Source organism: Anopheles coluzzii, chromosome 2, assembly GCF_943734685.1.
Source record: "Anopheles coluzzii chromosome 2, AcolN3, whole genome shotgun sequence".
Classification (NCBI taxonomy): Eukaryota; Metazoa; Arthropoda; class Insecta; order Diptera; family Culicidae; genus Anopheles; species Anopheles coluzzii.
Window position 1 is genome coordinate 30,092,507 of NC_064670.1, and position 12,834 is coordinate 30,105,340.

Sequence of the window (12,834 nt, forward strand, 5' to 3'; positions counted from 1 at the left end):
AAGACGGCTTGAGATTGAATCCCGTTTCAACGAGTTGCTTGCAAGCTTTCAGTGGGAAATGGGGATTTTCTTCACCCTGCCAATGCTGTGCTTTAGAATGCAATTCCTACTTTAATGAAACTGGAAAACCCACTTTTCAGATCACTTTACCGCTTCCCGATTCAATCGTAGCGTTAATTAAAGTGACACTTGAGACACACGGCACAAGAAAAGTTTCCATAGGCGCAGAGCGTTTTAATTTCGTTCCCAATGGTTGGCAGTTTTATTTATGTGCCTTCTAATTCTGTATTTATTGCACTATCTGATTACACCATAAATTGTGATCCCAACCCATCCCAAGAGCCACACGAGCACACGAGCGAGCTGCTTATCGAAGAAGTCTGCAAAAGTAAGACCGCTTATCTTCGTCTGGTTCTTTGGTGTGTGTGTTTTTGCTGTTGTTGTTGTTGTTTTTGTTATCACTATTGCTTGTCGTTGTAGTTTATGCTACTGAAACCCTTTTCCAGCATCACCACCAGCACCACCACCAGGTCGTCGAGAATGGGAAGTAAAATATTCCATAATAAAACTGCCCAAACAGTGTCGGAAGCATGCTGTGCGCCTTTGGGGCGTTCGGCGAAGACGAAGACAGAGCCGAGGATTCAATAATAACAATAAAATAAAACTATGTCCCCTAACGTATGGTGTGCGCAGAACGTACAATCTTGTCCTGTCTCTCGTGATAAACCGGAATCTGGATCTGGCACGACGGTGACTTGCCTAGCGATGCCATGCGAATCTCCGGGATGGTAGTGATCGTGTTGTTGCGATGGCGGCATGCCCCTTACTTCTAGGTCTGGTCTGGCTCGGGCCGAGAATTGGGCAATAAAAGTTTGACCAAAGAAAGAGCCGGCAGTAGCAGCCGCCAACTCGTAAAAAAGACCGTCCCATCCACACGCTACTTACGACGAAGTTGTCGGGAGCAGCTCGGTGGATAAAAAAGGGCAAAGGCAGTACCGGAACCAAGACCGGCTCCGAACCGGTTAGTGCAATAGTTTGGTCAGAGAGATTTTCGGCAAAAGCGCTTTTGCATTGGGTGGAGGGAAAAACCCCGGCTCCCGGTGCGAACCAACACTAACTACCAAGGTAAATAAAACACAAGATTGCTCGCTGAGACGGGGTAATGGGGCAGCTTTATACGAACGCTCTGTTTGATATTTATTGCGTTCAATTTATGTTTTGCATTCTCGCGGTGCAAACGGTGCACTGCGGGCAGATTCACGGGCACGTAGTCGTTGTAGTTGTAGTTCAATCTACTGAAGCAACGATGGGGCGCGTCAGTGGAGTCGGCGCTGTTGAGATTGGAACGAAATGGTTAGTGGGTGAAGGGTGCTGATTAAACCTGAAAGCTACGACAGCGAAATGCAACCCGCAAATGCGAAATTCGGAAACTTAACTAGCCAAGACCGAACGGCTAGTGATGGGTAATGTTGGCAAAAATCAGAGGTCGACTCCGATCCGACCCCGTTAATTTTAGAACCGACTCCGGAAGGAAAGTCCGCCTAGCATTATCCTGAGTCGTTCAGATACGTTCGGAATTGTCCGGTGTTGTCTGGAGTCGTTCGAAGTCGGCCGGAGTCAATCGGAGTCATCCGGAGTCGTCCGGAGTCATTCGGAGTCGTTCGGGATTCTCAAATACGTCCGGAGTTGTTCGCAATCGGTTGAAGTCGGAGTCGTCCATAGTCGGCCTTAGATGGTTTGTAATGGTTTGTATACAAAGTGCACACGCTAAACACATCGAAATAAAATGCCTGATCACAAGTACATTGCACCGTACGGCTCTTGTTGACTCCGACCTACTCCGATTCCGATCGACTCTGGTCGACTGCGGTTGACTCCGGACGACTTCAAACGACTCCGGATAAATCCAAATGACTACGATCGACTTCAGACGACTCCGGTTCTAAACAATCCTGGTAATTTCCGGACGACTCCAACCTACTCCGATTTCGATTGACTCTGGTCGATTGCGGTTGACTCCGGACGACTCCATTCGACTCCGGACGAACTCAGATGACTCTGGACGACTCCAGACGACCCCGACTCCAAACGACTCTGGTAGATTCCGGACGACTCCGGGCGACTCCGGACGATTCCAAACGACTCCGGGCGACTCCGAACGACTCCAGACGGAACTAGTGATTCGGATTTTGCCGGCGTCGGAATCGGACTAACAATAGCCGCATCGGAGTCGCGGGTGTGCTCCAATGAACACATCACTAGTCTTGGCACACTTCTACAAGTAATGTTGTTCCGTTTATCGCAAACGGCCACTGAGAATGGCACTACACAAAAACGGAGCAACAGTTCAAGGCGACTGTAGTGGCGATCGTGTCAATGAAATGCAAATGTTACCTCAGCTGAGGTTGGATAAAGCATTATTTTGAATATGAATTGCAACTTTAAAACTATGAAGTTGTATTTTGATTCAGTAAAATGCTTTCGAAATGATTCAAGATTTCTACACTTTATCTCAATAGTAAAGGCTCTTTAGGGAACTTTTCACTTCACCCGCTCGCCGCCATATCAATGGTCGAAGGCGTACTGATAATGGCAATGCAGCACTCGCTCGCCTCCACTTTTGATCCATTCAGTTGGCTTTGAGAGCTGCGCACGATCTCAAGCATAAATAAAAATGTTGCGCAAGAAACCATTTCTCCGGCATGCGGTTGTATTCTGTGTGCCACCGCTGCTGGCGCTGCTAGCCGCACCGGGTGAAGCGATCGTTGGTGGCATCCGATCCGCCACGCCACCGATCGACGATCCGGTCGTGTTTGTGCGCGTCGGAGGCCGGGCGGCACGCGTCGAGGGACTGCGCAATCGCAACACCGGCCTGTACTCGTTCCGTGGCATACACTACGCCGAATCCCCGACCGGACAGAACCGGTTCGCCCGGCCCCAGTACCGCCATCTGAGCGGAGACGTGAATGCGACGAGCAACGGGCCACCCTGCCCGCAGCCGGAACCGTCCAATCCGTACCGCGTGATCGGGCACGAGGATTGCCTGCTGCTGAACATCTTCACGCCACAGATGCCGGACGAAACGACCGGGCTGCCGGTGGTGGTGTGGATCCACGGCGGTGGCTACCGGTACGGCTCCGCCTCCCAGTACGGTGCGGAACCGCTGACCTCAAACGGTGTGATCTTCGTACCGATCCAGTACCGGCTCGGCTCGTTCGGCATGATCGGCGACGGCAGTCGCGATCTGTCGGGCAATTTGGCGCTGCTCGACATGGCGACGGCTGTGCGCTGGGTGCGGGACTACATCGCCTGGTTCGGGGGCGATCCGGCCCAGATCAAGCTGGTCGGGCATGGGTCGGGTGCGACGGCCGCGATGGTACTGGCGTCGGCTACGATGGCCCGCAGCTCGGTGACCGGTGTGGTGGCCATGTCCGGCTCGTCGCTGCAGCCGAACGCGTACGAAATGGAGCCGGTCGGGGCGTACCGCGAGGCCACGATGCGTCACCGGTGCGCGGCTGGGAACGAAACGGAGGTGGTGAAGTGTTTGCGCGACAAGTCGACGGAGGAGATTGTGCAGATGGATACGGAGCTGCAGGCGGAGCGGTTCCGTGGCGAGAAGCTCGTGAACGGGGTGACACCACAGGCCGGGCTTAATCCGGTCGTGGAGGAGAAGGACGATGGGCGGGGCCTGTTGGGCCTGCTAACAGACAAGCCGGAGGTGTCGCTGCAGGCGGGCGACTTTCCCAAGATTCCGCTGCTGATCGGTGTGACCAAGGACGAGACGGCTAATGCGATCGATGGTAAGTAGGGTGCGAAACGGTGCGAACAGTGTTTCGTGCTCGCTCACAAACGTGCTTCCGTTGCAGTGAAAGAGATTCAGTCCACGTTTAAGGGAGCTACGAACTTCCTGAAGAAAACGAGCTCACTCGTTGGGCTGGAGGGCTTCCTGAATGTGGAGAAGCAGGTGCAGGCACTGGACACCGTGGGCGGCATACTGCAGCTGGACAAGTACCTGGAAATCCCGGCCGGCTGGGATGTGACGCAAATCTTCAGCAAGCTCGTGGAGGCCACGACGGACGCCGTCTTCAACCTGCCCGCCGTCGTGTCCGCCCAGGCCTGGAGCAAAAGCTCCAAGGCCTTCATCTACAGCTTCGAGCACCGGTCGGAGAGCACCAAGGGTCGCGACTTTCTGGCCGGCCTGCCGATCGTGGCGAAAACCGGCACCAACGGAGCCGACGGCCGACTCGTTGGCCACGGTGATGAGCTGGGCCTGCTGTTCGACACGCACGACGTGTACGGCAATCCGATCGCGTCCGCCACGGTCAAGTCCGCGAAGGATCTGAACGCACGGAAATCGTTCGCCTCGTTCATCGCCAAGTTTGCGTACCTCAACACGAGCAGCATGCACCAGGACAATGTGTTCAAGAGCTTCTCCAGCAAGGGCACCCCGTTCGTGCGGGTCGGCGAAAAGATTGCGGTAGACAACGACTTCAGGTGAGGGGCGATCGCGGTCTGCGGGCCGCTGTGTGACACGAATGAGCCCGGCACGGTAATGGATGCGCTCGCTTAATACGATTACAGATTCTGTCAACTGTCCATCTGGGGGGCGCAGCTCGAGGCACTGAAGTCACTTTCCTGCTCGTTCCTGGGCGAGGGGCTCGGCTCGGTGAGCAAAGTGGTGGGTAATGTCGTGCCCATTAACAAAGTGTCCGGATTACTGTTCGGTGGATAGTCGTTTCGAACGACCGAGAGAGACAGAGAGAGAGAGAGTACGACACGGAGACACTACAGCCATTTACCGAAAGTGTGAGCCAAGCCAAGGAACCGGTAAACACAACGATAGTGCACCGGCTTTTTATGATGTACATCCTTCAAGACGCCGAATGGAATAAGTTTCACGCCCGTCTCCCTTTCTCCGCCCGCACGTCGCGTAATAAAGTGTACTTGTGTGGTACATAAAACTGCAGTTTAGCGCCGAATGTTGTAATAAAATTTCACAATAATTTATTAACGCTGATAAATGAAGCGATTGTGGCTAACCCTGCCCCCCCCCCCCCCTTCCCTTAGGACGCGGGGAGCTACGGGGTTGTTGGTTGGAGCATCGACGGATGGTCGGTGAAGTTTAGTGTTGTTTTATGCTCAAGACCTACCCGGCCGTCCTTTTCCATTTTACCTTCGTGTTCCGCATCTTGCATCGCGCTCGAGCGCATGTGTGTGGCAAAATGAAAGTTTCTGCCTCAGTTTTATGCTGCAATCGCCGTACGGTAAAGTACGTTTCATTTGATTAACAGTGTAGTGGGACCCGGCGCGTGATAGTGGTTCGGTTTGCCGGGATTTAGCCCGAGCGAGCATTTGATTTCGTTTACATTCATGCGGGGGTAGGGCGATGGCGGTGGGTTAGTTTATTTTCTGTGCTGGGTAAACACACACACACACCAGCAGTAGGACCATTATTTTGAAGCGAAAAAAAAAAACAGAAACATAATGCGCCACCACTCCAACGAGGCCACGCGCGGGTGCATGAGCCTCCATTTTATTGCATTAATATTAGAACAGTTCCGGCAGCAGCAGCAGCACGGGAGGATGAAATTCAATTTAAGACTGTATCTGCCGATATCTTTCGAGCAGCTGCCCGTGCCCTTGTGTTGTGTTGTTCAATAAAAGTTCAATATACCTAATGTGGCACCATTTGCATATTACATGTTACCCGAGGTGTAGCCCGGTCAGCGTCGATAGAGTGCTGCTACAGCTTGTGTACGCCCCTGTTCTTCGCCGCAACGTGTCGCCTTGGGAGTTGGCAAACTTTGAGCACTTACTTGCATGCACAAAACTGCACACACCGAACTACCCGGGCAGCTGCCTGAGTGCTTGGACGGGTTTCGTCGCGCAGACAAACCGAGACAAAGCATTTTCCCGTTTTTTCCTCGGACAGTGCGGGCTCGGGTGGTTCCGCTGTTCGTGGCCCACAGACGACGCAGTAACAATGTGTAAGGTCGCCCCCGTTCGGTTCGTTTCGGCAGCTCCTTTTATGGACGATTCTTTTTACGCGGTAAACCCCCCACCGAATGTCTGGTGGTGGGAAGCTGTTCCGGGTGGCTCCAGCAGTGAATTGAATTACACGGAAAGATGCAATTTAATGATAACACGAACGCATAAATAATGCTGCCGCCACTGGTGCCGCCACAGAGCGGAGGGTTCGAGCAGCATAAAGCACGCGCAAAAGCGCGTTTCCCTTTGCAGACACGGAAGGCAGCTGTACGGACGGATGTGTTTCTTTCTTGTGCTTCCTCGTTGGCGTTGGCTTGTTCCTTGCCACTGCCAAACGTATTGCGGAATTGGTGGGAAAGATGCAAAAGTGAGCCGAACGCAGTTCGCTGTCTGACTGGCTGGGTACTTTGTTCTGTTCTTTCCGGATGTTGTTCTAAACATCTAGGGCCGGGGCGCGATGCTGCATCGACCTGCAGGACAACGGCTTTCTCTGTTCATGCGTTCCGGAATTCCGGAGGCTTTGATCGTGGCGCAGAAAGGGAGGCTTCGTGCGATGTGATACTATCGAGCCCGACGGAACGTCGCATTGGGGATCACGGTTTCGGTGCGTTCTTGCTCCGAATGGGTGGCCAAATATTTTTTTTCCTCGCCATCGACCATTCCGGCACAGCATTCAATCTCAGACAATCTCTGCGCAGCGTTCTAGGGATAACATTCTCGACCGGAGGGGGGTTACTGCAGCAGTAGAAGAGGGCAAACAAAAAAATCCCAAGCTCCAAGATGAACGATACGCTAGGATGGATGTTTGGTGAAGGCAGCAAAAGACTCCAGCACACGCGAGCAGATAAGGAGAATGCAAGGAGAGAAACAAGGAAAAAGTTCATCCGAACACGAGCAACTAAAACCATACGCCAAAATATGCTATACGGCAAGATGTGACACGATAAGAGCCGCTGAATCGGTGGCGCGCCCCTGTACCATGAAGTACCCAGCCATGTCCGTTGTGGGGCCACGCGAATGGCTGAAGTTGCCAGTCCAAAACAGGCGGATCATCAGATACGCGCGATAAATGGTCAAAGTACTTAACTCCAGTGAACTGGAGCGAATCGCGCGGCGAGGACAGTTTTTTTTCCCCCTGAAGAACTAACACTGTCCGCAGCCGGGAGCGGGCCACCGCTAAAAACGTGAGTATGTGCGCGAGAAATTACAACCTCGGCAGCATACCATTGCTTTTACCGCTCCAACGGGGCAGCACCAGTGGAAGCGAGCAACGTGGAGGGGTCACCATTTTGGGTACAAATTACACACCATCATCAACTTTTTACTTATCACACTGGTGTCGGTGTGTGTGTATGTTGCGGGGTATTTTTTGTATGCCGCAGAACAAGTTAAGCCCGTAAAACCACAACTAAATTCGCTGTTTTAAGCACCGCAACAGCAGACGTCTCCCCGGTGGGATGGAAACTAATGTGCCGCAAAGAAACTTATTAAATTATGACGCTGGAGTTTTCCCCCTGATAAGCGCAAACGCGACTCTCGGTCCCGGTCGGCAGAAGGCGTTCTGTTCAGCGGCAGAGCGGGAAGCGGCAGATGAAACCGGATTTAAGATAGCGAAAAACAGCAAACAGAGAACACAACACCGCCCCAAAACAACCGTCTTTGCTTCATAGTTGTGCTGCCGGTTCCGGTCAGTGCTAATTTGAAGCATTGATCCTTGGGTGGAGGGAGAGGCTAGAGGGGTTGAACTTTTGTACGATAGGCATTGTTTGTATTTAAGGAAGCATGCACAGTGTTACTGGACCGTGTAGCATTTTGGTGTTTTGTTTTTTTGTTTCGTTGTGATGAAGCCGGCTTTTCGTAATGGTCCGATCATGAAGCGATTGGTCACGATAAGCAACATAATTAACTCATGAAAACGGAAAACTGCTGGCAGATGAATTTGGTGATGTTGTTGAGGGATGAAAGGCTTGTGAAATGGGGGAAAAATACTATCGACATACATTGTTTATCAGCAATAATGCTGTAACGATTGTGTAAAATTTCAAGAACATATTGTTTGAGTTAAGTAGACTCCTGGTGGGAGCACCTCGCCTAATTACATGATACATACAAGTTCATACACAATGAACACAAAATGGCGAATGATTACGATAGTGTCATAAAACTGACTGATCGTTAATCGTTGGCAAAATAATGTATTAATGCTTAAGAACTTTTGCATTAAAACATGGACAAAAATTGTCGATTTTTCATCACCCGCACTCATGAAACATTAATTACATCTTCAATAATAGTTTCACATGAGTCAGCAGACAAAATTTGACACCTCGAGCTCTTATCGGGAAGATAAAACAGTGAAGCTTCTTCTTCTTCTTCTTCTTCTTCTTTGGCACAACAACCGCTGTCGGTCAAGGCCTGCCTGTACCCACTAATGAAGTGAGCTTGCCTTTCAGTGACTTATTGTTGCCATAGCAGGATAGTCAGTCCTACGTATGGGGGCGCGGTCTATTCGGGACTTGAACCCATGACGGGTATGTTGTTACGTCGTACGAGTTGACGACTGTACCACCAGACCGGCCCCAACAGTGAAGCTACTTCGTTAAAAAGAGTTCGTGATTAAAGAACAGCACCCAATAGCATCGAAAACGAACATCGTGTGACAGTTTGCGGACGTCATATACGCCCGTCCTGAGATCTACAATATCTTAGCACCATTAGAAAGCTCGTTTTCGAACGGCCAACGCCCCGAGCATTTCATACATTTTCAACCAAGTCAGCGAACCGGTCAATTATCCCTCCGCTGCGCCCTATCGAGAATTTCTGGTCTAACATGATGCAAAAGCTCTACTCGAACAATTTTGTCGCGAAAACTGAGGAGGCATGATAAAAATCTACAGAAGAACTTGAAAACATGCCCTCACGCATGACTCATCTCAATCCTGTTTGTTGACTATTTTGGTTAAACGTTGGGGTTTTTGAATGTTTTGTTAATTTTATTTGGTCTTTGGCCAAATTATGGGGCCCTTTCCGTTTTAAGTTGGTAGGTTCAAATTTCAGCCTGTCAGCTGTTTAGCAGTTTTCGAGCAGCTATCTAAGTGGGTGTAATACACAGGTGGGCTTATCCCAAGGTGCATGAATTTATAAGGCTGATTTTTATCGCTTCTGTTTCTGAATGCAGATTTTAAGAGTGTTTTGTGTATTATCTTGTATTGTAAGATTTTAAGAGTGTTGTGTATTGTAAGCCTCCAGAAAGCTTGTTTGAACACAAGTATTCACCCATCCTGCCAAAACGTGATTTTCAAATTTGGTTATAAAAAACTTGCTATGAGACCACCTGGACTACATAAACTTTGATTCTATACTCCATCACCAGATCTCTTTAATGCACCTTGGGATAAATGTAAACACCACCTTGTTTTGCCATTTTTCGAGCAGGTAGTCGAATCTAATTCTAGCTTTGAGGCTAGAATAATCTAAACTGAAAATTGTAGGCTAGTTTTATGTGTGGTTTTGTATGGAGTGTTGACATGATTTCAGCCTCCAACTGTCAAACTCCATATAATAAACTGACTAGAATCGTGAAGGGCCCCTATGTCAGTATTACAGAAGTTTCATTATGGTGCAAGGGCTTGAACATTGGGCGTTTTTTTTCAATGTATTTTTCATTTCTTTGCAACAGCACCATACAACACTGTTACACTATATAACAGTTGAACGATTTACCTATCAAACCCTTTTTGTCAGGTACATTAACATTTCAGTTTCAATGCTATGTGAAACGCACGGTTTCACCTAACCGGCGGGTATGGAAATTCACGGTATGTGAATTGATTTACATTTCACCGGGAATTATGTTTTATATCCCCTTACCTTACAGCGAAATTGATTTGAATCTGCACTGCAAAGTACCGACAGCGGCACACACACACACCAACCAACAAATCCACTTTTCTCATCCATTACGATCAACCGACGATGCGGGCGGTTATGCTAATGGCGGTATGGTGTGCGCATTTATTGCGCAAAAAACAAACCCTCGCGTAACCGACCCTGGCGCTGGAAGCGATCGGGTGAAAATAAAAGCACTTCCTACGCGATGCCGTAAGCTTGCAATCGTGCATTTTTAAGCATTTTTTGCGTTTGCTTTTGCTTGCAGAAGAAGACATTTCCCTCCTGCACTACCCCAAAGTCAGTTGGCATTGTCGATGATACATTTTCACTACGGTTCCGGGTACACCACTTTTATTGCTAACTCCCGCCCCCCCAAGGGTGGGACAAGTGACGAAAGCGAACAAAATTAAAATACATAAAACAAGCACGCGACGGAGAAAGGACAAAATTGTTGTTGAAAAAGTAGCCTGCAAAGCAAGTGGTGGTAAACATAAAGAAAAAAAAAATAAAAGCTTCAAACAGATACAACTCGACGCTGGCGAGCTGGTGTTCCTTGGGGCTGCCGCCAAGAAAAGGTTGCAAAGTTTTGTTTTGTTTTTTTTGTTGGTCCCGTCCCATCAATAGAACTCAACCGGGAAACACTTTTTCTGCCACTCGGGCATTTCTGACTTGACGCGGTGACTGGGAGGTGGTTTTCTTTATCGTCTAGCATCGTTTTACGATACCCCGTCTTTTGGTTCCATTTTTATGAGGTGTCCTCTCCTCACCTCCCCTCCCCCCTCCCCCCTTCCCCGTTGCCACTATCGTGCATCGTTCAGGGAAGGTGAAGGTAAACGGAAGCAGCATAAAAATCATATTTTCGTCAATTTGTCTCATTCGCCACCGAACGCCAACCGCGTAGCGTGATGGTTGAATGTCCTTGCCTTTGTTGCTGAGTGTTGCCGTCCCGTTCCACTGGCCAAATGGAAGATGAATGAAAAAATTAAATAAAAAAAAGTACGTGGAAAATACTCATCTTTTCCCTTTTTAACTTTTCCCTTTTTTTTTTTTTAACGTTGGCTGGCGGGCTAGCGATGCTACTTGAAATGGCTTTCTGTTCAGGTGACTGGTCAATTTTGTCTTTCACACTTGAAAGGTATTTATTTCATATTTGAACGAAATTGCCCACCTGAAAACGGGCCGCAGCGGATCGGAGCAAATTTGTTGTATATTTCTTTCGGTTCTTTTATCGGTTACATGTAGCCGAGGGGAAGGTACAACACTTGTAAATGTAATAAAATCGAATGCTTTACCCAACAACACTTTTAACGATAAATAACAGTGCTGTTTGATATTTTATTTGATATTTCAGTCGCTTTTAAATGTTATTAGATGTTTGATAAGTGAATTTGTATTAAATTTAATTATTGGCAGTGTGAGTAAAATGTCTGCTGCCAAATGTCAAACACCTTATGACAAAAATACCAACTGGTATCGTTAATTTCCACGTTGTTCAGAAAATCGATATAACCATTTTTTACACTTAAGATTTCAAAACATTAACATTAATAAAAAAGTCAAATCCCATTCCTCGCTGCACAATTCCAACGTAATTGCTTCTAAAGCGCTTTCGGCCGAAATTGCTCAATGCTCAATCGATAACACGCCGACAAGCGCTCGAAGGGAAGCTGCGCCACACACTGGAGTGGAATAACTTTGACAGCAGCACAAATCCATATGAATATGGTGCCACGAAACCTGGTAGAAAAACAAACTTGACATTTGAAGCAATTCACATTCAACCAGCGAAACATTGCGCGCCGCACCACACACGCCTATGTATACACACCGTCCCGAATTATGTCTGTTTGTTGTTGTGTTGCGTCGAACAGACGTTGAATCAAATCAACGCCCAGCACCGCCAAGTTCCCGCACAATGTCCTCATTTGTCACCCTGTTTTGTGTGTACGTCAAAAGCCTTTTAACCTTACGAGTTTGGCCATACGATGTGTTGGAAGCAACCCCACGGACCGGGTTGTTCTGGTGCCAGCAGCACAAAACACGCAGCCACCGCTTCGTTTGCCAGTGTGTTAAGCGCAAAAGGATAAAAGGCACCAGAAGCCGGCGGAAGCGGTGGTTGCGGTTGCTGGGCTCACGGAAGGGAAAATCGAACGGAATGGGAAATGGCAAATATTTTCATTCCGTAGCCACAGAAAAGCCGAAGACGCACATTACCAGCGGGCCGTGCGGCGGGGGTTTGCAGCGACGCAAGGGTACGGGCGGAAAACACTTTCACGGGGATGCTTGTGCTTTTAACTGGAAGGCAAACGGCCACCCGGGAGGGGCACCGCTACCGCCGATCGCCCAAGAACTCACAGCTGCCTGATGGTTAATGGTGAGCGCTCCGTTTGCACTCTGCCCGGTGTACAAATCGATTGCTCGCTCATCGCAATCATTTCACCAATCAATTCAACCATTCATCGAGCTTCGGCAACTTCTGCCCAACATCCTGGAGCAGTAGGAGGGGGAGGGGGAGGGGAATACTTCCTTCGCGCTCTAATGGAACGTGCGGTGTGGTGTTGGTTCGCTTGGTTGGCGAAGAAAATTAACTGCCAACAAGCAGCAGCAGCAGCAGCAGCAGCAAAAGCAGCTTGTCAATATTCCCGCCACCAGGGAGATCAACTTTTCCGTTCCACTTCGCTACAGAGTGTGATGATTGTTTGACAAAATAAGAAGTTTATTTTTGCTTTTAGCACCGTTATTAATTTTCCATCCCGCACTTTGGCCCGCAGGCACATCCGGGCGCACGTGGCGGTGCGAACGCGCGCGCGAGGGAACTTTACAACAAACAAAAAAAACACGCCCAAGAAAAGTAAGCGCAACAACAAAGCAACAACAAAAAATCAATCTCCTGCCTGCCTGGAAATGGGTAGAAGCGTACAACCAAAACTGGGCACGGCTGGGCAGGGCAGAGCG

At 49.1% G+C, this 12,834-nt stretch overlaps 2 protein-coding genes across 2 annotated transcripts in view; one reads left to right on the plus strand and one right to left on the minus strand.

Annotated features, from left to right (window-relative positions):
- The window catches only part of LOC120949668 (acetylcholine receptor subunit alpha-like 2), a 43,312-nt gene that overhangs the window by 14,615 nt on the left and 15,863 nt on the right, over positions 1-12,834 (minus strand). The gene's annotated exons all lie outside the window — the stretch shown is intronic.
- Positions 2,615-4,966, plus strand: LOC120949667 (carboxylesterase 5A). The gene is made up of 3 exons (XM_040367088.2): positions 2,615-3,800; positions 3,867-4,494; positions 4,582-4,966. The coding sequence occupies exons 1-3, from the start codon at positions 2,675-2,677 to the stop codon at positions 4,730-4,732; spliced, it is 1,905 nt and encodes a 634-aa protein (XP_040223022.2). The 5' UTR covers positions 2,615-2,674; the 3' UTR covers positions 4,733-4,966.

Coding starts and splice junctions, on each gene's coding strand:
- LOC120949667 (XM_040367088.2), top strand. CDS start 2,675: ATGTTGCGCAAGAAACCATTTCTCCGGCATGCGGTTGTATTCTGTGTG. Junction 3,801..3,866: donor GACGGCTAATGCGATCGATG/GTAAGTAGGGTG, acceptor CTTCCGTTGCAG/TGAAAGAGATTCAGTCCACG. Junction 4,495..4,581: donor GCGGTAGACAACGACTTCAG/GTGAGGGGCGAT, acceptor ATACGATTACAG/ATTCTGTCAACTGTCCATCT.